The sequence below is a fragment of the Somniosus microcephalus genome, chromosome 16, assembly GCF_052327205.1.
Source record: "Somniosus microcephalus isolate GS21.2 chromosome 16, FLI_Smic_1.0, whole genome shotgun sequence".
In the NCBI taxonomy this organism is placed as follows: domain Eukaryota; kingdom Metazoa; phylum Chordata; class Chondrichthyes; order Squaliformes; family Somniosidae; genus Somniosus; species Somniosus microcephalus.
The window spans coordinates 101,593,396-101,616,680 of record NC_141002.1 but is presented as its reverse complement, the minus strand read 5'-3'; the positions used below and the strand labels follow the sequence as shown (position 1 = coordinate 101,616,680).

The 23,285-nt window shown below is 47.9% G+C and overlaps 1 protein-coding gene across 5 annotated transcripts in view; it reads left to right on the top strand.

Moving 5' to 3' along the window:
• Positions 1-23,285, top strand: part of pawr (PRKC, apoptosis, WT1, regulator) — a 242,166-nt gene that overhangs the window by 22,908 nt on the left and 195,973 nt on the right. Inside the window, exons 1-2 of one of the 5 annotated variants that reach the window (XM_086009588.1) lie at positions 1,616-3,012; positions 19,015-19,726. In XM_086009588.1, the coding sequence (XP_085865714.1) occupies positions 19,136-19,726 (591 nt within the window). In that variant the 5' untranslated portion in view covers positions 1,616-3,012; positions 19,015-19,135. Of the gene's footprint in view, positions 1-1,615; positions 3,013-4,720; positions 5,011-18,294; positions 18,763-19,014; positions 19,727-23,285 lie in introns of those variants that run through there. The other 4 variants (XM_086009589.1, XM_086009585.1, XM_086009587.1 and 1 more) reach the window with 4 other exon arrangements.

The following is a 23,285-nucleotide window of genomic DNA, read 5'->3' as shown; positions in this document are numbered from 1 at the left end:
GGGCCTCAGACACTGCCCTGAGGAACTCCTGCAGCGATGTCGTGGGGCTGTGATGATTGACATTCAACCACCACAGCCATTTTCCTGTGTGCTATGTATGACTCCAGCCAGTGGAGCGTTTTCCCCCTGATTCCCATTGACTTCAGTTTTACTAGGGCTCCTTGATGCTCCTAACTCCATCCACCTGCCTTGACTCCATATCCCTGAATACCCTTGTCTAGCAAAAATCTATCGATCTCTGATTTAAAATTAATAATTGAGCTAGCATCTACTGCTTTTTGTGGGAGAGAGTTCCACACTTCTACTATCCTTTGCGTGATGAAGTGTTTCCTAACTTCTCTCCTGAATGGCCTGGCTCTGATTTTAAGGTTCAAGTCTACCCCACCCGCGGGATAAGTTCCTCTCTTTCTACTCTATCAATTCCTTACAAAATCCTAAAAACCTCAATCAAATCAGCCCTTGACCTTCTATATTCCAGGAATACAAGCCTAGTTTATGTAACCTCTCCTCACAATCTAACCCTTGGAGCCCTGGTAAGATTCTGGTGAATCTGCACTGCACTCCTTCCAAGGCCAATATATCCTTCCGAAGGTGCGGTGGCCAGAACCATACACAGTACTCCTGATGTGTTCTAACCAGGGCTTTTGTATAGCTGTTGCAAAACTTCCTCCCCTTTACATTCTAGCCCCCTCGTTGTAAAGGCTGACATCCCATTAGCCTCTCTGCCCGTTCAGCACATAGCCCACACTTCCAGTTCCGATACTGACGCCCACAAGAGCCCCCACCTGAAGCGGGCAACATCTTAATTCGGATATGTTGACATCCCAGCTGTGCCATTTCCCTGCCCATGTCGCACTGATTCATGCATTGGAAGTGGGTGTCCAGTGGGCACAGAGCTTATTTGGCAACAGATTCGAAGAACCCTGCCAGATGGTTGCTGGGAACACGTTGAGGCTATTGATTTTGTGGCACAGTCACTTTCTTTTCTTGCCGGTGATGTAAATCATGGTGGAAGAGGTTTGCCCATGGGAATCCTCCTGTACTTGGGGAGTGGGGGGGTGTTTTGAGAATGAAGAGGATCAATGCAGGTATGCCAGGCAGGTAAGGTTGCAAAGGGGCACTTGGACCTCACCTGGTACCCTCAAGCATATATCTACAGGAAAAGTCACTCACAGCTTGCTTTGTCAGAGGATTTGTGCACGTGTTATGGTGATTCCTGAGATGAGAGGATTGTCCTGAGAGGAGAGATTGTGTAGAATGGGCCTACACTCTCTGAAGTTTAGAAGAATGAGAGGTGATCTCATTGAAACATAATTTTCTGAGGGGGATTGACAGGGAAGATGCTGAGAGGTTGTTTCCCCTGGCTGGAGTGTCCAGAACTAGGGGGCATAGTCTCAGGATAAGGGGTCGGCCATTTAAGACCGAGATGAGGAATTTCTTCACTCAGAGGGTGGTGAGTCTTTGGAATTCTCTGCCCCAGAGGGCTGTGGATGCTGAGTCTTTGAGTATATTCAAGGCTGAGATAGATAATTTTTGTACTCTAGGGGAATCAAGGGATATGGGGATCGGGCGGGAAAGTGGAGTTGAGGTCGAAGATCAGCCATGATCTTATTGAATGGCGGAGCAGGCTCGAGGGGCCGAATGGCCGACACCTCCTAATTCTTATGTTCTTATGATCTGGAATGTGCTACCTGAAAGGGCGGTGGAAGCAGATTCAGCAGTAACTTTCAAAAGGAAATTGGATAAATACTTGAAAAGAAATCCTTTTCAGGTATATATTGTTAGGTCGGTACCTTTCTACCTAGACACAATTTAGGACTCAGAACTCAGAGATTCAAACATGAAGTGCTTTATTGGAAGGAAAGGAAGTTCTGGAAAGTTCCGAACAAAGAGAGCTAAACTTAACAGAGAACACCCAACCATTTATCTCCTGTGACAGCGCCACCACAGGTGGGAGGAGAACACACAATAGAACACACAATACATAACATATATCAAAGGTGCAAACAAGGAGGCGGGTGGTGCACGGCTCTGCAGACTGTTGCATGCCTCCATATTAGGTTTCCTTTCACTTGAGTATTGACTGCCACTTCTTTCCCTCTCTCCAACAGCCTTGATGAAATCTGCCGACATATTGAAATGCCTTCAGAACCTTTCCAAAAGCGTGGAAGAATTTCTGCCACTTTATGTGGCCACCTGCCTTTAATTGTCTGCACCCCTTTAAGCTTTAAACTAAGGTGCAGCTTTCCTGTGCCTTGCCCACCCAAAAAAAACAGGCTTGCCTCCCTGAACATGAAGATATGAACAACACGGTTAATCAGTTAAATGTGGAAAATTGTCACATTAGGCCGGCTTGACGCTCATTCCTGGCAATTCTAGACTGAGCTTGGGCAGGATGGGAAAATCCATGCGATGCGGATCCAAATTCACCTGTCCAATAATACTACGTGACAGCTGCTGTATTTATTGCATTCATTCTCAGGATGTGGGCATCACTGGCATTTATTCTCCACCCCTTGCCCCGCAAAGGTGGCGAGACAACGGAGTGGCTTGTTCAGAGGGGCGGTTCAGAGTCAACCAGGTTGGTGTGGGACTGGAGTCACCCTTGGGCCCAGACCGGGTAAGGATGGCAAGTTTCCTTCCCTGAAGGACATCAGTGAACCAGTTGGGTTTTTACGACAATCCGACAGCTTCATGGTCACTTTTACTGAGGCCAGCTTTTTATTTCCAGATTTATTTAAAACAAGAGTTCAGATTCTCAAATTACCTCGGCGCGACGTGCCCTTGAGGCTTCTGGATTACCAGTCCAGGAACATAACCACTCGGCTGCCGTACCCTCCTCTACCCTTTTTTTGTTCCAGTTGGCTTGTGATTTCTGTTGTAACAGTGTCCCTTGCGAGAACAAAAAGCAGATTCGCTTTCCTCGAGGGATCGGGAAGCTCCTGGCTCCATCCCGTTGGCACTGAATATGACCTGAATGGTTTGGAAGATCGCAACATTAAAATGACACAAGTGAGCAGTTTTGTAAATATTTTGTGTGTTCCTGCGAGTTTCTGTAACATGAGTCACTTGGTTAGAAGCCACAGGTTTTAGCAGCACCATCTCCATTTTAGTTCTGTTACTGTTCTTCACCAAATATGTCGCTTAAATGGCACAAGATCTGAATTGCCTGTTCCAAATTGCATCATGGGCAGGATGTTCAAAGTAACCTGGCTGTATTTCATGTTTTAGCGTCGAAGATTGTCTTGTTCAGATCCACACAGGAGGTTGCTCTGGTTTTCTGAATCCCACCAATTAGCAGCAGGTGTGGCTCAACTTCGAGAAAGGAATTTGGGTTCAATCCTCGTCTAATCCCTTCATTTCAAATGCTTGCACTGAGCGAACTATTCTCTCTTCTGCTGCTCTGTTGGAAAGTAAGAATTATCGTTGCTATACCTGAGAAAACTTGATGAAATATGTATGGTTGAGGTCAGTGTTCTGGAAAACCAGTGCAGGCGGTATTACTTTCAAACTACATCTATTTTTGAGGGTTGGAGTAGTAAACTAATAAAAGATGCAACTTACGTATTTTGGAAAACTCAATTTCAAAAGTCTGAGTTGCAATTTATGTCGATGGAAGGGAAACCGTGTTCAGTGAGATGGGAGGACTGTAATGAATGAAGAAAGACTTGAGCCTTTCACGACCTCTGGACATTTCAAAGCGCATTACAGCCAATGAAGTACTTTTTGAAGTGTAGTCACTTGTAATGTAGGAAATGTGGCAGCCAATTTGCGCACAGCAAGACCCCACAAACAGCAATGTGATCAGGTGTTGGTTGAGGGGTAAACTCCCCATCTCCTCTTAGAAATACGGCCATGGGATCTTTAACGTCCACCCGAGAGGGCAGACTGGGCCTCAGTTTAACATCTCATCCTAAAGACGGCACCTCCGACAGTGCGGCACTCCCTCAACCGGCACTGGGCGTGTCGGCCTAGATTTTTGTGCTCAAGTGTCTGGAGTGAGACTTGAACCCACAACCTTCTGACACCGAGGCGAGAGTGCTACCCACTGAGCCATGGCTGAAACTATGTGCAAAATGTCTGCTACGGAAGTGCTTCCACTTTACAATTAGCTCATTATATGTGAAGCCCTGTGGGATGTGACCATATAAAATGCAACTTTCTGGGACAGGCGAGATTGTCGACGGGTAGACAGCAGGGTGCCTTCGAACCTGCCGAGTCCCAATCTCATCAGTGTCTTCATGGGCAGTTGGGCTGAGGTGCTTCCTTATGGGGGCGAGGAGAGGAAATTTGGGATGTTGTGCGCAATTCTCGGCACCTTACTTTAAAGCCAAAACACTGCAGGTGGACAGCGAAGGGTAACCAGAATGACTGTGGGATTTAGAGGTTGAAGTGAGGAGTAACTTGTGGAGCCGAGCTTGTTTTAATGGAGAACGGACAACTGTGAGGGTTTGATCCAAGTGTTTAAAAAATAAAATAAAAAATTGCTGAGGCGTCAAAGATGTGAATGTTTGTGGTGAGCTCTCGAACAGCACCGAGCCAGAGGACCGAGGTGTTGAACAAAATGGTTTTTGAGTCCTAAGGGGAATTGAACTGTCCGTTTTCTTCGGCCGGGATCTTGCTTTGTTGAAGCTGTTTACCTCTCTGGGTTCCTTTCGTCTCTGGGTGGGTCACTGCAGGAAGTGATTCGCGGTGGGGCAGTTTTGATTAATTATGAAGATTACTTTCTTAATGTTCCATTGCACCAACTTGTTCATCATAATTTTTTTTTAAAGGTAGCCTAAAAACCTGTCTGGTGCCCAAACCATTGGACGATGCTGCCACTCCACGCCTGAAGAACCATCTCGCCCTGATGATGCTTTTCGCCATAGACTTTGTGTTCAAAAGTTATTAAACAACAACTTGTATTTATATAGCGCCTTTAACGTAGTAAAACGCCCCAAGGAGTGTTATGAAACAAAATTTGACACCGAGCCCCCCACACATCAGGACAGATGCTTGGCCAAAGAGGTGGGTTTTATGGACTGTATTAAAGGAGGAGAGAGGGGTAGAGAGGTTGAGGGAGGGAGTTCCAGAGCTTAGGGCCGAGGCAACTGAAGGCATGGCCACCAATGGTGGAGCGATTAAAATAGGGATGCTCAAGAGGCCAGAATTGGAGGAGCGCAGAGATCTGAGGGTTGTAGGGCTGGAGGAGATTGGAGAGATGGAGGGGCAAGGCCAGAAAGAGAGGAATGAACTCCTGCCCTCCACCCTATCACAGACCGTCCCTTTTGTTCTTCACCCCACCCCCCTTTCCCTGCTTAAAATCTGTTACAGCTCTAACTTTTTCCAGTTCTGACGAAAGGCCATCGACCCGAAACGTTAACTCTGTTTCCCTCTCCACAGATGCTGACCGACCTGCTGAGTGTTTCCAGCATTTTCTGTAGTTATGTGAGAGGAAAGAATCTATTTTTGGAACAGATGGTGTAAAGATTGCTGCTTTTTTCTATTGATTCTTTCTTGAAATGGGCAGCATGGTGGCTTCCTTGACCCTTGAAGAGATTGGGAGTAAATAACCAGCTATCCTGTATTATTTCCAGTATAAACCCAAGTTAGGGAGTTGAGGGTTAGCTCTGAGGTACGCTACATCCCATTCACTGCATGCAGTAGGTTAAGTTCTTGGTTCTTCAGAGGCGCGCACCTGCTAAAGGAAGCTGCCTTTTGTGGTGATCATGAGGAAGGGGTGTTGGGCGACGGACCAAATTGTAGCAAACTATCCCTAAGTTCAACGAGAGATAACAAAAATGATTCCCACAGAGCAAAAAGAAAGGACTTGCATTTATATAGTGCCTTTCACAACCTCGGCACGTCCCAAAGTGCTTTACAGCCAATTAAGTACTTTTTGAAGTGTGGTCACTGTTGTAATGGAGGAAACGCGGCAGCCAATTTGTGCACAGCAAGCTCCCGCAAACAGCAATGTGATAACCAGATAATCTGTTTTAGTGCTGTTGATTGATGGATAAATATTGGCCAGGGCAACAGTGTCATGGGATCTTTTATATCCACCATGGAAAGCAGACGGCACCTCTGACAGTGCAGCATTCCCTCAGCACCGCACTGGAGTGTCAGCCTGGATTTTTGTGCTTGAGTCTCTGGAGTGGGATATGGGGAACAGACTCTCAGTAAAAGTCTTTGATCCTGTGTTGGCTCAATTCCTTCAATATGAAGCTGGGTCAATATTTGGTTGGGAACCGATTGAAGGTTAGAGAGATAGACACAGAATGAGATGAACAAATATTCTGCAGATGGCCAGCATTGTACCCAATGAGTATGGAGGGATGTGAGAGGAGGAGGACAGGAGGCCAGGGTTGAATAGTGGGTTATGTAGAGAAGGATGCTGGCGGCTTGTTTGATTACATTTGAGGGGGTCACGATTGTTTGATTTATGTTGAACTTTCAGGAGATTAAATGGGTGGAATTGCATCTATGGATCTGGTAGGTTGTCGGTGTAGCCCTCGGGCGGGAGTGAGCTTGATAGGTGCATGTTGTGTTTCTTCCATGTTCTGCGCTCTTTATCTTGGTCAGAGCATGTTGATAAGTGCGGGGGAAGAAAATACAATATAACTTGTATATAAAAAGAATTAAACAATTAAGTTATCACAAGTTTTGTTGTACAGGTTGAACATCCAAAATCCGGACTCTGGGACGATTGGTGGCAGGGTCGTCCGGAATCCATAAAATGTTGTGGAATCCAGAACTCCGGATTGTGGACTGTTGCTCCGATTTCGTTAGATGTTCAAAAGATCGAACAAATAGGTTCGCAATTTTCCTTTTTAGGGTTCAAATGTAAGTTTGGTCTGAACAAACACAGGCAACAGATTTCACGTACAAAGATTTATCTTTAAATGCTTAACAAACACCGTTAGCAGTTTAAACTACAATTCCAAAATATAAGACTCACAACTTATATAGATATTACCCTGATTTGGTCCAAGGTGATCAATCTCTGCCCAACCCTCTCCGTAGGGTTTCTGTCCCCAGGTCCCTGCTGTCGAGTGTTGCTCCCAGGTCCTCGCTCCCTATCTGGGGTTTTTCCTCCTGGTTTATACTATCCTATAATCTGTCCCATCGCTTTGGTTACACATTTGTTACTGCCCCTGCATCCTGATGATTAGTTTACCCTATTCCACATCCTGTCTCATCTCCTTGATTAGTTTACGTCTTACGTCATCCATTTTCTCGAATTGACCCATTGTTTGCTAACTGGCGTCTGTAGTGACCTCACTCGTGTCTGACGAGGTTACCTATGAGCCCTCTGTTTAGAACATTCCTGAACCTCTGCATTATTTATCCATTATCCCTTACACATGGTGACTCCTCCATTTTATTTCAGTTTTCTTACATAGCTTGCATTGCCACATGGACGCTCAACCTGTACTTCAAAAAGCCATTAACTTTTTTTTGTGAAAAATCCTATGAAAAATGCGAGTGATGCAATAAAACTTGTGTGTTGTGTTTTACCCTCCTTAATCTGCACAACTCCACTAAGTGTTTCCACCAGGCTGCGGCCACGGCACCACGCCGCCCTGGTGGGGGCAGAGTAACGCACCAGCGCTACGCGGCGTGGCCCAGGCATTTCCGGACTCGAACGTGTTTCTGATGTCCGGAAACGCCCGAGCCCAGGTTACGATATTTCCGCACTTCAGACATCAGAAACACGTTCCGAAGTCCGGAAAAATCGGCTCGGCCTTGGTCCCGAGGTTGCCGGATTTTGGACGCTCAACCTGCATAGTATCTTGGTGCTAATTAATTAAATCCAATAAAAATCTAAACCACAGATTAAAGGTAAGGTGTCAGCCGTGGCTCAGTGGTAGCACGCTGCACTCTTCGTCAGAAGGTTGTGGGCTCAAGCCTCACTGCAGAGACTTGAGCGCAAAGTCAAGGCTGACTCTCCCAGTGCAGTACTGAAGGAGTGCTGCACTGTCAGAATTGACGTTAAACTGAGGCCCCCTCTGCCCTCAGGTGGATGTAAAAGATCTCATGGCACTGTTCAAAGAAGAGCAGGGAAGTTCTCCCTGTTGCCCTGGCCAATATTTATTCCTCAACCAACATCACTTTATAATTTTAAAAAATTATCTGATCATTAGCTCATTGTTTGTGGGAGCTTGCTGTGTGCAAATTGGCTGCTGTGTTTCCTACATTACAACCATGACTACGCTGAATTGCCTGTAAAGTGCTTTGGGACATCCTGAGGTCATTGAAAGGCACTATAGAAATGCAAGTTCGTTCGTTCTTATTTAAGGCTTGAATCTGGTGCCTTCTGAGTCGACAATGCTTAGGTCCACCCAAGCAATTAATTTACAGGCAGATTTTTTAATCCATAGTTTGAAGGTGTGACTTGTTGCTTTGTGGAGTGAACTCCTCTACAAATTAGATTTAAAATACAGAACTTTAGATTAAAACATGCACCGTTACTTGCGTGCAACTTCGAGCTGTGGGTAAAAGTGACCCTGAAGTTGTCGGATTGTCGATTTAAAAAAAAAACCCAACTGGTCCTTTACCTGTTGGCCGATATGTAACTCCAGTCCCACGCTAACGTGGTTGAGTGGCCTAGTAAACCTTCAGAGGTCACTTAGTGCTGGCTCAATATTGCACTCGGTTATAACCGTGTTGGCGGTCAGAGAGAGGGAATGGGAGTGGGAGTTGAGGTCACGGGGAGGCCAAGATCGCACTTTGCACATTTGGTAAAGTGAGCACTTGGTTTGCATTTGCCCAGTGTCGAGGAGATCATCTTTGCAAACCCACAGACCACAAAAATCACACTCCTGATTTAAAATATGGTAAATATTCTCAAGTTTTTAATCTTCAATCTTATTGAGCTGTCACTCGCATCACGAGTGAAGAAACCATAACTGTGCAACCAATATACTTCTGGTGAACAAAAGAAAGGACTACTTCAGGAGAAGGGTCTTGACCCGAAACGTTGATTCTGTTTCTCTCTCCACCGATGTTGCCTGGCCTGCTGAGTTTTTCCAGCGTTTTCTGTTGTTATTTCGGATTTCCAGCATCCGCAGTATTTTGCTAAAGGAAAGGACTATATGTAGTCCGCTCTTTTGTCATCACTGCTGTAGGAAATCCAACAACAATAAATGGGGAGCAAAGGCCGTACTATTTTCCTCCTCGTGTTGAAGGGGGCGGTGGGATGGGCTCAGTTCCCAGGACCGAGTGGAGCGAAGTACTCGCAACTGCGGAGAAACGGTCGTCTGTTTTCCCTCTCTCCCGTTGCATACTCTTTCCCAAAACATTAGCGGAATTAACTTCCATGTCGTGTTCTACTTTTATGGCACGAAAGGAACGCGATTTGGCGCAATAATGTGGCCTGAATGGAGGATACATCACAAAAGATCCGTAAGAAACCTATCTTCAGCTCGCAGATCTGACAACCACGTTGAGAGTTGATTTATGATCGTGCTACTGTCTAAACTTGAGGGAATACAAACCAAGTTTATACAACCTGTCCCTTCAATTTAACCCTCTGAGCCCCGGTATCATTCTGGTGAATCTGAACTGTACTCCTTCCAAGGACAATATGTCATTTCTGAGGTGCAGTGTTCCAATCGGGGTCTGACCAACTCTCTGTACAACTGAAGCATCACTTCCTCATTTTCTAATTCCAACCCCCTGAGCTAAAGGCCAACATTCCATAGCCATTTAAATTGCATTCTGTACCAGTGCTCTAGCTTTTGGTGATTTGTGTACGTGGACACCCAAATCCCTTTCCTCCTCCACAGTTCCTAATCTCTCGCCATTAAGAAAATATTCCAATTTGTCTGTCTTGGATCCAAAGTGGATGACCTCATACTGGCCAATATTTATCCCTCAAACCAACATCACTAAAGGAAATAAACAGATTACCAGGTAATTTATCTCATTGCTGTTTGTGGGAGCTTGCTGTGCACCGATTGTCTGCCGTGTTTCCTTCATTACAACAGTGACTCCACTTCAAAAGTACTTAATTGGCTGTGAAGTGCTTTGGGATGTCCTGAGGTCGTGAAAGGCGCTATAGAAATACAAGTCTGTCTTTTCTTTCTTTCACATTGAACTTCATTTGCCATAGTTTTGCCCCCTCACTGAACCTGTTTATGTCCCTTTGTAATTTCATGCTCCTATCTACACAATTTACTGTGCCTCCGAATTTGGTGTCATATGCAAACTTGGATATATAATGCTATTATAAAGAACAGAAAATGCTGGAAACACTCAGCAGGTCAGGCTGCATCTGTGGAGAGAGAAACAGAGTTAACGTTCGTCAGAACAAATTCTATTCTTTGATTCAAGTCATTGATATGTATGGTGAAAAGCCGAGGCCCCAGCACAGATCCCTGGGGAATACCACTTGTTCCATCAAATCTGAGAACGTTCCTTTTATCCCTACTCTGTCTCCTGTCTCCCAACCAATTTCCAACCCATGTCACAATGTTGCCTCCAATTCTGTGCTCTTTCGTTTTCGCTAATAGCCTCTGGTGTGGAACCTTATCAACTGCCTTCTGGAAGTCCACATAAAGGAATGTATGACATCACGGTTCTCCTTTGGGGAAATGTAACAACAACTTGTATTTATACAGCGCCTTTAACGTAGTAAAACGTCCCAAGGCGCTGCACTGTATTTTAAGACAAAAAATTTGACACCGAGCCATATAAGGAGAAATTAGGGCAGGTGACCAAAAGCTTGGTCAAAGAGGTGGGTATTGAGGAGCATCTTAAAGGAGGAAAGAGAGGTAGCGAGGCGGGGAGGTTTAGGCAGGGAATTCCAGAGCTTAGGGCCCAGGCAACAGAAGGCACGGCCACCAATGGTGGAGCGATTTATAATCGGGGATGCTCAAGAGGGCAGAATTAGAGGAGCGCAGATATCTCGGGGGTGTGGGGGGGAACTACCTGCAGATTAACCCAAGAACAGACGTGCAGTGTAATCCTGCCCCACTAATTTAAGATGATCTCATCACCTTGTATTTATATAGTCCCTTCAATGTAGAAACACATTCTGAAGCGATTCATAGAGGTGAAAAGGAGTGAGGGGGGGTGGGACGTGCCGAGCCAATGCTTAGGGGTTAGAAGTGACCAAAAGCTTGGTTAAGCGCTGTGCTTGGAGAAGGATTTCAAAGTTGGAGGGGTGTGGGGAGAGAGATTTGAAGAGTAGGGTTGAGTGGTTGAGGACTCTAATGCTAAAACAGGACTGTATCCATTTCATTAATACCTTTACATTGAATTAAATTTATTATGGTTGGGTAAATGCGGAAAAGAACTTTAACTTTATGAATATGATTTATGTTTTTACTCTGCAAATGGTTTCATGCCCATTCTTTTCATATTCTGTTCTTACAGTAGGAGAATGAAAAGTTTTTAAGATAACAGGATAATATGATCTGGAATGCACTGCCTGAAAGGGCGGTGGAAGCAGAATCAATAGTAATTTTCAAAAGGGAATTGGATATATATCCTTGTAAAGGAAAATAATTGCAGAACTATGGGGAAAGATTAGGGGAGTGGGACTAATTGGAGAGCTCTTTCAAAGAGCCGGCACAGGCACGCTGGGCTGAATGGCCTCCTGTGCTGTGTGAATCTATGAAAATGCCTAACCACATTTGTTGTGATAATATGAGGTCAATTATTCATGTCCATTCTACCACCAATCACATCTTGCATGCAATTTAAAATTCTTTAGCTCCTAGAATGTTCAATACAAGATCTGGTTAGATGTAAATACCTCTGGATGGACAAGGGTGGAATAATGGGAACAACCATTGTGAATTTTCCGATTTTAAAAGTGGAAAGTGGAGGCGAATTGAATTTGGTAAAACAGTGATGACCATGTGAAGTGGACAACAGTGAGGGGGCTGGAACAAGAAACTAATGTTGGGATCAAAACGGGATGATTTCCTGGCGGCAAATAGGATTTAGGGATATTTGATTTAGAAGATGAGGGGGTTGACTTATGAGGAAAGGTTGAGCAGGTTGGGCCTATACTCATTGGAATTTAGAAGAATGAGAGGTGATCTTATTGAAACACAAGATACTGAGGGGGCTCGACAAGGTAGATGCAGAGAGGATGTTCCCCCTCGTGGGGAAATCTAGAACTCGGGGCATAGTTTCAGAATAAAGGGTCGCCCTTTTAGAACTGATGAGGAGGAATTTCTTCTCTGAGGGTCATATATCTGTGGAATTCTCTGCCCCAGAGAGCCGTGGAGGCTGGGTCATTAAATACATTTAATCACAGAAACCCCACAGTGCAGATAGAGGCCATTTCGGCCCATCGAGCCTGCACCGACACATATCCCACCCTATCCCCGTAACCCCACGTATTTAATCCCCCTAACACTAAGGGTCAATTTATCATAGCCAATCAACCTAACCCGCACATCTTTGGACTGGAGATGGACAGATTTTTGCAAGATAAGGGCGTGAAGGGTTATGGGGAGCGGGCAGGGAAGTGGCTTTGAGCCCAAGATCAGCCATGATCCGATTGAATGGCGGAGCAGGCTCGAGGGGCCAAGTGGCCTATTCCTGCTCCTATTTCTTATGTTCTTCAGTGATCAAGGGAATCGATGGATGGTCAGGTGACTCTAAACCATTATAATTTGGTAGCAATTTCCTTTCCGGTCAAAAATCGAACATAATTATGAAAGTTTCCCAGAGGTGGGGTTGGAGCTAATTACAATTAGTATTTTGTGTGTGATTATAACTTGGACAGATGTTGAGGGAGGGGGTTGAGGGGTTGGGGTGATAGAAAAGCAAAGCAACATATTTTGTGAAAGTCACCATTTTGATATTTATTTGAGTTCATGAAGTAGTTGTTCTTGCCACTTCCTGCTTTCCAAAAGTGGTAACTTTTTTTACCTGTGATACTGAAATTAAACGAGAGATTTCTGTTGTTCAAGTGTAACTTTCGTCTTGCGGATGAGATGCTGTTTGCTTGCTCAGGTTGACACATGAAAATCTTGTGCCCCTTTTGGGTAACATTCATCCCTCAACCACAGCTACCCCCACATAGTGAGGGTAATTGGACAGCTGTACCAAAGAACCAGCGCAGGCACGATGGGCCGAATGGCCTCATTGTGAGCTGTATCATTCTGAGATTCTATATTAACTGAAAAGAAAGACTACGCGCCCTTCATGACCGTAGGACGTCCCAGTGTGCTTTTTGGAGCGTAGTCACTGTTGGAATGTAGGAAATGTGGTAGCCAATTTGTGCACAGCAAGATCCCACAAACAGCAATGTGATACTGACTGCATAATTTTTTTTTTTTAGTGAACTTGGTTGAGGGATAAATATTGTCCGGGACACTGGGGAGAACTTTGAAATAGCGCTATGGGATCTTTTATGTGCACCTGAGAGCGCAGAAGGTGCCTCGGTTCATTGTCTCATCCGAAAGACGGCACCTCCGACAGTGCAGCACTCCCTCAGTACTGCCCCTCCGACAGTGCAGCACTCCCTCAGTACTGCCTCTCCAATAGTGCTGAGCTCCCTCAGTACTGCCTCTGACAGTGCAGCACTCCCTCAGTACTGCCTCTCCAATAGTGCTGAGCTCCCTCAGTACCGACCCTCTGACAGTGCGACGCTCCCTCAGTACCGACCCTCGGGCAGTGCGACGCTCCCTCAGTACCGACCCTCGGGCAGTGCGACGCTCCCTCAGTACCGACCCTCGGGCAGTGCGACGCTCCCTCAGTACCGACCCTCGGGCAGTGCGACGCTCCCTCAGTACCGACCCTCGGGCAGTGCGACGCTCCCTCAGTACCGACCCTCGGGCAGTGCGACGCTCCCTCAGTACCGACCCTCGGGCAGTGCGACGCTCCCTCAGTACCGACCCTCGGGCAGTGCGACGCTCCCTCAGTACCGACCCTCGGGCAGTGCGACGCTCCCTCAGTACCGACCCTCGGGCAGTGCGACGCTCCCTCAGTACCGACCCTCGGGCAGTGCGACGCTCCCTCAGTACCGACCCTCGGGCAGTGCGACGCTCCCTCAGTACCGACCCTCGGGCAGTGCGACGCTCCCTCAGTACCGACCCTCGGGCAGTGCGACGCTCCCTCAGTACCGACCCTCGGGCAGTGCGACGCTCCCTCAGTACCGACCCTCGGGCAGTGCGACGCTCCCTCAGTACCGACCCTCTGGCAGTGCGACGCTCCCTCAGTACCGACCCTCGGGCAGTGCGACGCTCCCTCAGTACCGACCCTCGGGCAGTGCGACGCTCCCTCAGTACCGACCCTCGGGCAGTGCGACGCTCCCTCAGTACCGACCCTCGGGCAGTGCGACGCTCCCTCAGTACCGACCCTCGGGCAGTGCGACGCTCCCTCAGTACCGACCCTCGGGCAGTGCGACGCTCCCTCAGTACCGACCCTCGGGCAGTGCGACGCTCCCTCAGTACCGACCCTCGGGCAGTGCGACGCTCCCTCAGTACCGACCCTCGGGCAGTGCGACGCTCCCTCAGTACCGACCCTCGGGCAGTGCGACGCTCCCTCAGTACCGACCCTCGGGCAGTGCGACGCTCCCTCAGTACCGACCCTCGGGCAGTGCGACGCTCCCTCAGTACCGACCCTCCGGCAGTGCGACGCTCCCTCAGTACTGACCCTCTGGCAGTGCGACGCTCCCTCAGTACTGACCCTCGGGCAGTGCGACGCTCCCTCAGTACCGACCCTCGGGCAGTGCGACGCTCCCTCAGTACTGACCCTCGGGCAGTGCGACGCTCCCTCAGTACTGACCCTCCGGCAGTGCGGCGCTCCCTCAGTCGTCATAGAGTTATACAGTACAGAAAGAGGCCCTTCGGCCCATCGCATCCGCGCCGGCCATCAAGCCCTGTCTAATCTAATCCCATTTTCCAGCATTTGGTCCGTAGCCTTGTATGCTATGGCATTTCAAGTGCTCATCCAAATGCTTCTTGAATGTTGTGAGGGTTCCTGCCTCTACCACCCTTTCAGGCAGTGAGTTCCAGATTCCAACCATCCTCTGGGTGAAAAAGTTTTTCCTCAAATCCCCTCTAAACCTCCTGCCCCTTACCTTGAATCTATGCCCCCTTGTTATTGACCCCTCTACTAAGGGGAAAAGTTCCTTTCTATCTACCCTATCTATGCCCCTCATAATTTTGTACACCTCAATCAGGTCACCCCTCAGCCTTCTCTGCTCCAAGGAAAACAACCCCAGCCTGTCCAGTCTTTCTTCATAGCTGAAGCGCTCCAGCCCAGGTAACATCCTGGTAAATCTCCTCTGCACCCTCTCCAAAGCAATCACATCCTTCCTATAGTGTGGCGACCAGAACTGCACACAGTACTCCAGCTGTGGCCTTACCAGCATTTTGTACAGCTCCATCATAACCCCCCTGCTCTTATATTCTGTGCCTCGGCTAATGAAGGCAAGTATCCCATATGTCTTTTTAACCACCTTATCCACCTGTTCTGCTGCCTTCAGGGATCTATGTACATGCACACCAAGGTCCCTCTGATCCTCTGTCTTTCCTAGGGTCTTACCATTCATTGTGTATTCCCTTGCCTTGTTAGTCCATCCAAAATGCATCACCTCACACTTTTCAGGATTAAATTCCATTTGCCACTTTTCCGCCCATCTGACCAACCCATCTATATCGTCCTGTAGCCTGAGGCTTCCCTCCTCGCTATTTACCACCCCACCAATTTTCGTGTCATCTGCGAACTTACTGATCATACCTTTTACATTCACATCCAAATCATTAATGTAGACCACAAACAGCAAGGGACCCAGCACCGATACCTGTGGTACCCCACTGGACACAGGCTTCCAGTTACAAAAACAACCTTCCACCATCACTCTCTGCCTTTTGCCACTAAGCCAGTTTTGGATTCAATGTGCCAAGGCACCCTGGATCCCATGGGCTCTTACCTTCCTGACCAGTCTCCTATGCGGGACTTTATGAAAAGCCTTACTGAAATCCATGTAAACCACATCCACTGCACTACCCTTATCCACACACCTAGTCACCCCCTTGCAAAATTCAATCAATTGATCAGACATGATCTTCCCTTGATAAAGCCATGCTGGCTATCCCTAATTAATCCTTGCCTCTCCAAGTGGAGACTAATTCTGCCCCTCAGAATTTTTTCCAATAATTTCCCTACCACTGATGTTCGGCTCACTGGCCTGTAATTCCCTGGTTTATCCCTACTACCCTTCTTGAATAATGGTACGACGTTAGCTGTTCTCCAGTCCTCTGGCACATCCCCTGTGGCCAGAGAGGTTCTGAAAATTTGTGTCAGAGCCCCTGCAATCTCCTTCTTTGCCTCACATAGTAGCCTGGGATACATCTCGTCTGGGCCTGGGGATTTATCCACTTTTAAGCCTGCTAAAACCGCTAGTATCTCCTCTTGCTGCTAATATGTTCAAGTATATCACAGTCCCCCTGTCTGATTTCTATGTCCACATCGTTCTTCTCCATAGTGAACACAGATGCAAAAATTTCATTTAAAACCCCACCTACATCTACACACAGATTGCCACTTTGGTCCCCAATGGGCCCTACTCTTTCCCTAGTTATCCTCTTGCCGTTAATATACTTATAAAACACCTTAGGATTTTCCTTTATTTTGCTCGCCAGTGTTATTTCATGCCCCGCCTCGCTCTCCTAATTTCTTTTTTAAGTATCCCCCTGCACTTTTTATACTCCTCTAGGGCTTCCTCTGTCTTTAGTCCTTTGTATCTGCCAAAGCCCCCCTTTTTGTCCTAATCCATTCTCGTATATCCCTTGACATCCAAGGTTCCCTGGGCTTGTTGGTCCCACCCTTGACCTTTCCGGGAACATGTTTCCATTGTATTCTCTCAATTTCCTTTCTGAAAGACTCCCATTGCTCCTATGTGGATTTTCCTTCAAGTAGCTGATCCTCGTCCACTTTGGCCAGATCCTGCCTTATCATGTTAAAATCGGCCTTCCCCCAATTTAGAACCTTTATTTCCGGTCCATCCTTGTCCTTTTCCATGACTACCTTAAATCTCACCGAATTATGGTCACTGTCACCAAAGTGCTCACCTACTGACACTTCTACCACTTGCCCAGCCACATTCCCTAGAATTAGGTCCAGTACCACCCACCCCCCCCCCTCTCTCTTGTCGGACTTTCTACATGCTGGCTCAAAAAGCTCTCCTGGATGCACTTTAAGAATTCTGCACCCTTTAAGCCTTTCAGACTCTGACTATCCCAGTTAATATTGGGGAAGTTGAAATCCCCCACTATTCTTACCCTATTATTTGCACACTTCTCTGAGATTTGCCTACATATCTGTTCCTCTATCTCCCCCTGACTGTTTGGGGGCCAAGAGTACACTCCCAGCAAAGTGCTTGCCCCCTTTTCGTTTTTAAGTTCAACCCATATGGCCTCATTAGAGGAACCTGTTAATGTATCTTGACTCCTTAATTAACATTGCGACACCCCCTCCTCTTTTTACCCCTACCCCCCCCCCCCCCCGGCACTGCACTGGAGTGTCAGCCTAGCTTTATGTGCTCAAGTCTCTGGGACTTTCTGATTCGGGAGGCGAGAGTGCGAGCCATGGCTGACGCTTTGCTTAGGGACCTTGCTGCTTTGCAGATTGACTGCTGCCATTTGCCCCTGCAACAGTCAGTGTATCACAGAATCACAGAAACCCCACAGTGCAGATAGAGGCCATTTCGGCCCATCGAGCCTGCACCGACACATATCCCACCCGATCCCTGTAACCCCTACACCGACACATATCCCACCCTATCCCTGTAACCCCATGTATTTAATCCCCTAACACTGATGGTCAATTTATCACAGCCAATCAACCTAACCCGCACATCTTTGGACTGTGGGAGGAAACCGGAGCACCCGGAGGAAACCCACACAAACACGGGGAGAATGTGCAAACTCCACACAGACAGTCACCCGAGGCCAGATTTGAACCCGGGTCCCTGGCGCTGTGAGGCAACAGTGCTAACCACTATGCCACCGTCAAAGATAATTTAGTGGTTGTGGCATACATCGGGACATCTCGAGGGTGTGAAAGGATTTATGTAAGTTAACTAGTTCCAAACCCAGTATTAAAATTTTTCTTTTGTTTTATACAAGAAAAAAATCCCTATATATATACTCTAAATATTTACTTTGAGGTCATATAAAAGGTAATAAACTTAAAAATGATGTTGAACAAATTTTCTATGTTTTGTATACTTTATTGAGTTGGTAACCTTAATAATTTCCCCCTCTTTTGGCTGTGTTCCTGATTCACACTCTGGACTCTAACGGTGGCTGGGGTTAGTGGGAGGGAGGTCTCACTGTTCAGGGCTTTAATGGCCCCAAGTTAACTTTCGAAGGGACAGTGCTTGAAATGTCTTTTGTCAACCGGTGGCGCGTTGGATAAATGCAGCTGAGAGTGTGGATGTGAGTTGCTTACTAAGCAGGAGTGAAGGACGAGCGCGGTGCGTGTTGTCTCTCTCTCTCTCTCCATCCCCTGGAGTCAGAGGGAGGAGGGACATTGTTGGGAGCTTGGCGCTGACACCGGGGAGGTGCGGCTGCGCTGTGGGATTTGGTACCGCTCGGATCCAGCTCTTCCGGTCTGTGTTTGGGAGCCGGGGGAGAGAGGGAGAGCGGCTGAGACCCGGGGAGAGAGCGAGAGACCCGGGGACAGGGGCCACCGACAGAGCCAAGGGCTCCGAGAGTGAGAGAGCGCCGCGGAGAGACCGAGACTGTGCCCCGGAGCGCAGCCACCTGCCGGGGCGGGAGGAAGGCACCAGGTAAGCGGCGAGCACAGGTAGGGGCTGCCTCTGTCCGGGGGGGTGGGGGGGGGGGGAAGGCACCAGGAAGGCGGCGAGCCCAGGTAGGGACTGCCGGTGTCCCGGGGGGGTAAAGCAAACCAGCTTCAGAAACTCGGGGCAAAGTTAATTTCAAGCGCGCTGTTGGTGGGGAAAGAGTCAGTTTCAGTAAAGTTTCGGTGAAGTTTGTGGATGAATTATTTCCCTCTTTGTGTAGTTTTAATTAATTTTTTTTTTGGTGTGTTTTCCAGTCCGCCTCGCTTCGCTCCCAACACCCGAGGAATGTTTGTGGTTTTAAAGAAGTGACAAAAAAACAGAAACTTAAAAAAAAAACTTTTTGAACAACTTTTAAAAACTTTTTAAATAAAAGTTATGGCGAGCGGCGGTTACCGGCCTCCCGGCAACACCACCGACTTTCTGGAGGAATGGAAAGCCAAGCGGGAGAAGATGCGAGCTCGCTTCGCTGCAGCCACCGCCGCCAACAGCAGTGCCGGCGCGAATAACGCCAACGCCGGCGGCGCTCACAACGCCGAGCCCGGACCAAGCCGCAACGGCGCCGGCGCCAGCGAGCTCAACAATAACGGCGGGGGCAGCGAGCGGGCGGCAGCTCCGCCGGTAACGTCAGGCGGCGGTGGCAGGTCGGTAGCTCCTGCTCCCAAGCGGGTGGACGAGGACGGGAGCGGCACAGGCGTTGGTACCGCCGCCGTAGCCAAAGGCAGCGAATGCGCTGCCAAGAATTCGCCGGCGGATAGCTGCGATCCCAACGCTCACATTCCCGAGGCGGAGACACCGCCCGGCGCTGTTGCCGCCGCCGCCTCTTCCTCACCACCTCCCTGCAGCAAGAACAAGGAGAAGGTCAAGAGCGCGGGTCCCAGCGCCCGGAAGGGCAAAGGGCAGATCGAGAAGCGGAAACTGAGAGAGAAGAGGAGGTCCACAGGAGTGGTCAACATCCCATCCACCGAGGTAAGGGAGGTCTTTCAAATCTCACTCCTGGTCCAGCCACACCCGCCGTGCCCTCTTACACGCTCGGGGCTGAGTTGTGAGCACTCGTCACTTCTTACCGAACAAAAAAGAAAGACTTGCATTTCTACAGTGCGTTTCACAACCACCGGGCGTCCCGAAGCGCTTTACAGCTAATGAAGTACTTTTTGAAGTGTAGTCACTGTTGTAATGTCGGAAAGGTGGCAGACAATTTGCGCACAGCAAGCTCCCACAAACAGCAATGTGATAATGACCGGATAATCTGTTTTAGTGATGTTGATTGAGGGATAAATATTGGTCAGGACACAGGGGAGAACACGCCTGCTCTTCTTCAAAATAGTGGCTGTGGGACCTTTTACTTCCACCTGAGAGAGCAGACGGGGCCTCGGTTTAACGTCTTATCCGAAAGACGGCACCTCCGACAATGCAGCAGTCCCTCAGCACTGCACTGGACTGTCAGCCTAGCTTTTTGTGCTCAAGTCCCTGGAGTGGGACTTGAACCCACAACCTTCAGAGTTGAGAGTGCTGCCCACTGAACCACGGCTGGTTATGGTGTTCCCACCCTGTTCATTATCACTGGCCTGTCATCAGAACAGAGCGTGTGTCATCAACTTCTTATCATAGACTCAGACAGCACAGAAGGAGGCCATTCGGCCCAGCATGCCTGTGCCAGCTCTTTGAAAGAGCTATCCAACTAGTCCCGCTCCCCCCTGCTCTTTCCCCGTAGCCCTGCAAATCTTTGCTTTTCAATTTATATCCAATTCCCTTTTGAAAGTTGCTGTTAGATTCTTATAGATATATGCATAGGATTCTATAATTTTTTAATAATTGGAATATAAAATTAAGGGCAGAATGTATGATAATTCAAATATGGACTGAATTCCATTTGCATGCCCTTATATAATTGACCCCCACTTCACTTGAATACCCGAATCCTGAGTCCCCATGTCCCATGCCACAGGGGTTTGACGAACATATTTAAAGCAGATTACCTGGCCATTATCACATTGCTGTTTGTGGGATCTTGCTGTGAGCAAATTGGCTGCCACGTTTCCTATATTGCAACAGTGACTACACTTCATAAGTACTTCATTGGCTATGAAATGCTTTGGGACGTCCTGAGGCCGTGGTATCAATGCAAGTTCTTTCTTGATATTTTCAGTATAATTTATGTGTTTATATTACAATATTTCAAGCAAAGTTGCCATTTCATCTGCTGCTGAAACCCTCATCCATGCCTTTGTTACCTCTAGACTTGACTATTCCAAAGCACTCCTGGCCGGCCTCCCACATTCTACCCGAGGTAAACTTGAGGTCATCCAAAACTCGGCTGCCCATGTCCTAACTTGCACAAAGTCCCGTTCACTCATCACACCCCCTGTGCTCGCTGACCTCCACTGGCTTCCGAAAGTCCAGCAGCGCCTTGATTTTAAAATTCTCATCCTTGCGTTCAATTCCCTCCATGGCCTCGCCCCTCCCTATCTCTGTCATCTCCTTCAGCTCCACAAACCCCGTGCAGAGCCCCCACCCAGAGATCTCTGCACTCCTCCAATTCTGGCCTCCTTGAGCATCCCCAATTTTAATTGCTTCACCATTGGCGGCCGTGCCTTCAGCTGCCAGGCAATGTTTCCTTTAAGCTGTGTGGCAGTGCGGTGCTCCGGGAGGCCCGCGCAGCGCTCCGGGTGGCCTGTGCAGCCGGCTCACCGGCTTTTAATTGCAATAACCGCACGTGCGTGGAGTTCTGAGTGGGCTGCGCGGCCAGTTGAAGGGGCAGCGCGGTGCAAAACAATTACAGGGAACATTGCTGCCAGGGCTCTTAGCTCTGGAATTCCCTCCCGAAACCTCGCCGACACTCTACCTTTCGTTCCTCCTTGTAAGACGCTCCTTAAAACCTAACTATTTGACCAAGCTTTTGGTCATTTGCCCTAAATACCATCTTACGTGGCTCGGTGTCAAATTTTGTTTGATAACGCTCCTGTGAAGCGCTACACTAAAAGGCGCTATATAAATGCAGGTTGTTAAACTTTCGGTGTGATTTTTCGAAAGGGGGCTCCGTGTGTTTTGCGAGCCCATCTAAGACTGGGTAACAAAGCCATCAAAGTGGAGACTGAAGATTAGTGACCTGCTAATTGCAGCTACTCTTGATGTTGAAGCAAATACCTTTCACCTCCCCTCCGCTTGCTACAATTATCTTGAGCTTTGTTTTCTGCCTACACACCCTGCTTTTAGTTGGGGGTGGTGGGGGCGGGGGGAGGTGGGGATTATCCGAGTCTTCAAAATGTTTGAATTTCTGTCCATACAGGAGAGTGCTGTAAGAGCAAGATAATCCCAATCAGGTTTATCTCCAGCCTCCTGGAAGTCATTTACTCTTATCAATCCTGCCACGTAAACCCAGGCAGTTTAAAATATATCAGCAACGGGGAAAAAAAATCAGCTTTACAAACTTTTTTTTATTTAGAAAGGAGTGTTTCCAACTAATTGATGAACCGCTGAGTTAGCATTTGGCATGAAAACTTTGTTTTTGATGTGCAAAATTAATCTTTCTTTGCCCCGTGGTGCCTGTTAACTGGGGGGGGGGGGGGGGGGGGGGGAGGCAGTGAGTATTATTTAACATTGTAGTGTATAATTTCAGTCCAGAGGGGGGGGTGTGTACATATAAATAAAAAAGGATCAATCGAAGTGCATATTATTAGAGTTGTCACTGAGCCAGCTATGTTGAGCAAGGTGCAATGCTACACAAAACCCAGTCTTGTTTGTTTTTTCATATCTTGCTGTGCAGAGCAGCAATGACGCACTAACGGAGCCAGTGCGAGATCACCACCTGTGCGGCCAATGCAGTTGTTGCTGAAGATGTTGCTCATTCAACATGTCGGCATATAGTCTAATCCTCTTCGTGCAAAGTTGCTTCATTGCAATAGAAAGAGAAAATAAATTAAATCATTTCTACAGCGCCTTTCACAACCTCAGGACGTCCCAAAGTGCTTTACGGCCAATGAAGTACTTTTTGAAGTGTAGTCACTGTCGTAATGGAGGAAACGCGGCAGCCAATTTGCGCACAGCAAGCTCCCACAAACAGATAATGACCAGATAATGGTCAAGTTGATTGAGGGATAAATATTGGCCCGGGACACCAGGGATAACTTCCCCCTGCTCCTCTTCGAAATAGTGGGCGTGGGATCTTTTACATCCACCCGAGAGGGCAGACGGGATCTCGGTTTAACGTTTCACTTCAACCCGCGACCTTTTGACTTCGAGGCGTGAGTCAACAACTCTACTGTCGTCGTATCATGTGACGACCAGGATGGCAGAAGCCGATTAGATGAACCGTGATCTGTTTTTCCCTGTGTTCCTAATCACCTTTGTTGGCGTACGATATGTACACACACACCTCACACACCTCACTCACACTCACCCTTCACACACACACTCACCCCTCACACACACACTCACCCCTCACACACACACTCACCCCTCACGCACACACTCACCCCCCTCGCGCGCGCGCGCGGTCGCCCCCCCCCGCACGCCCATGCCCCTCGCG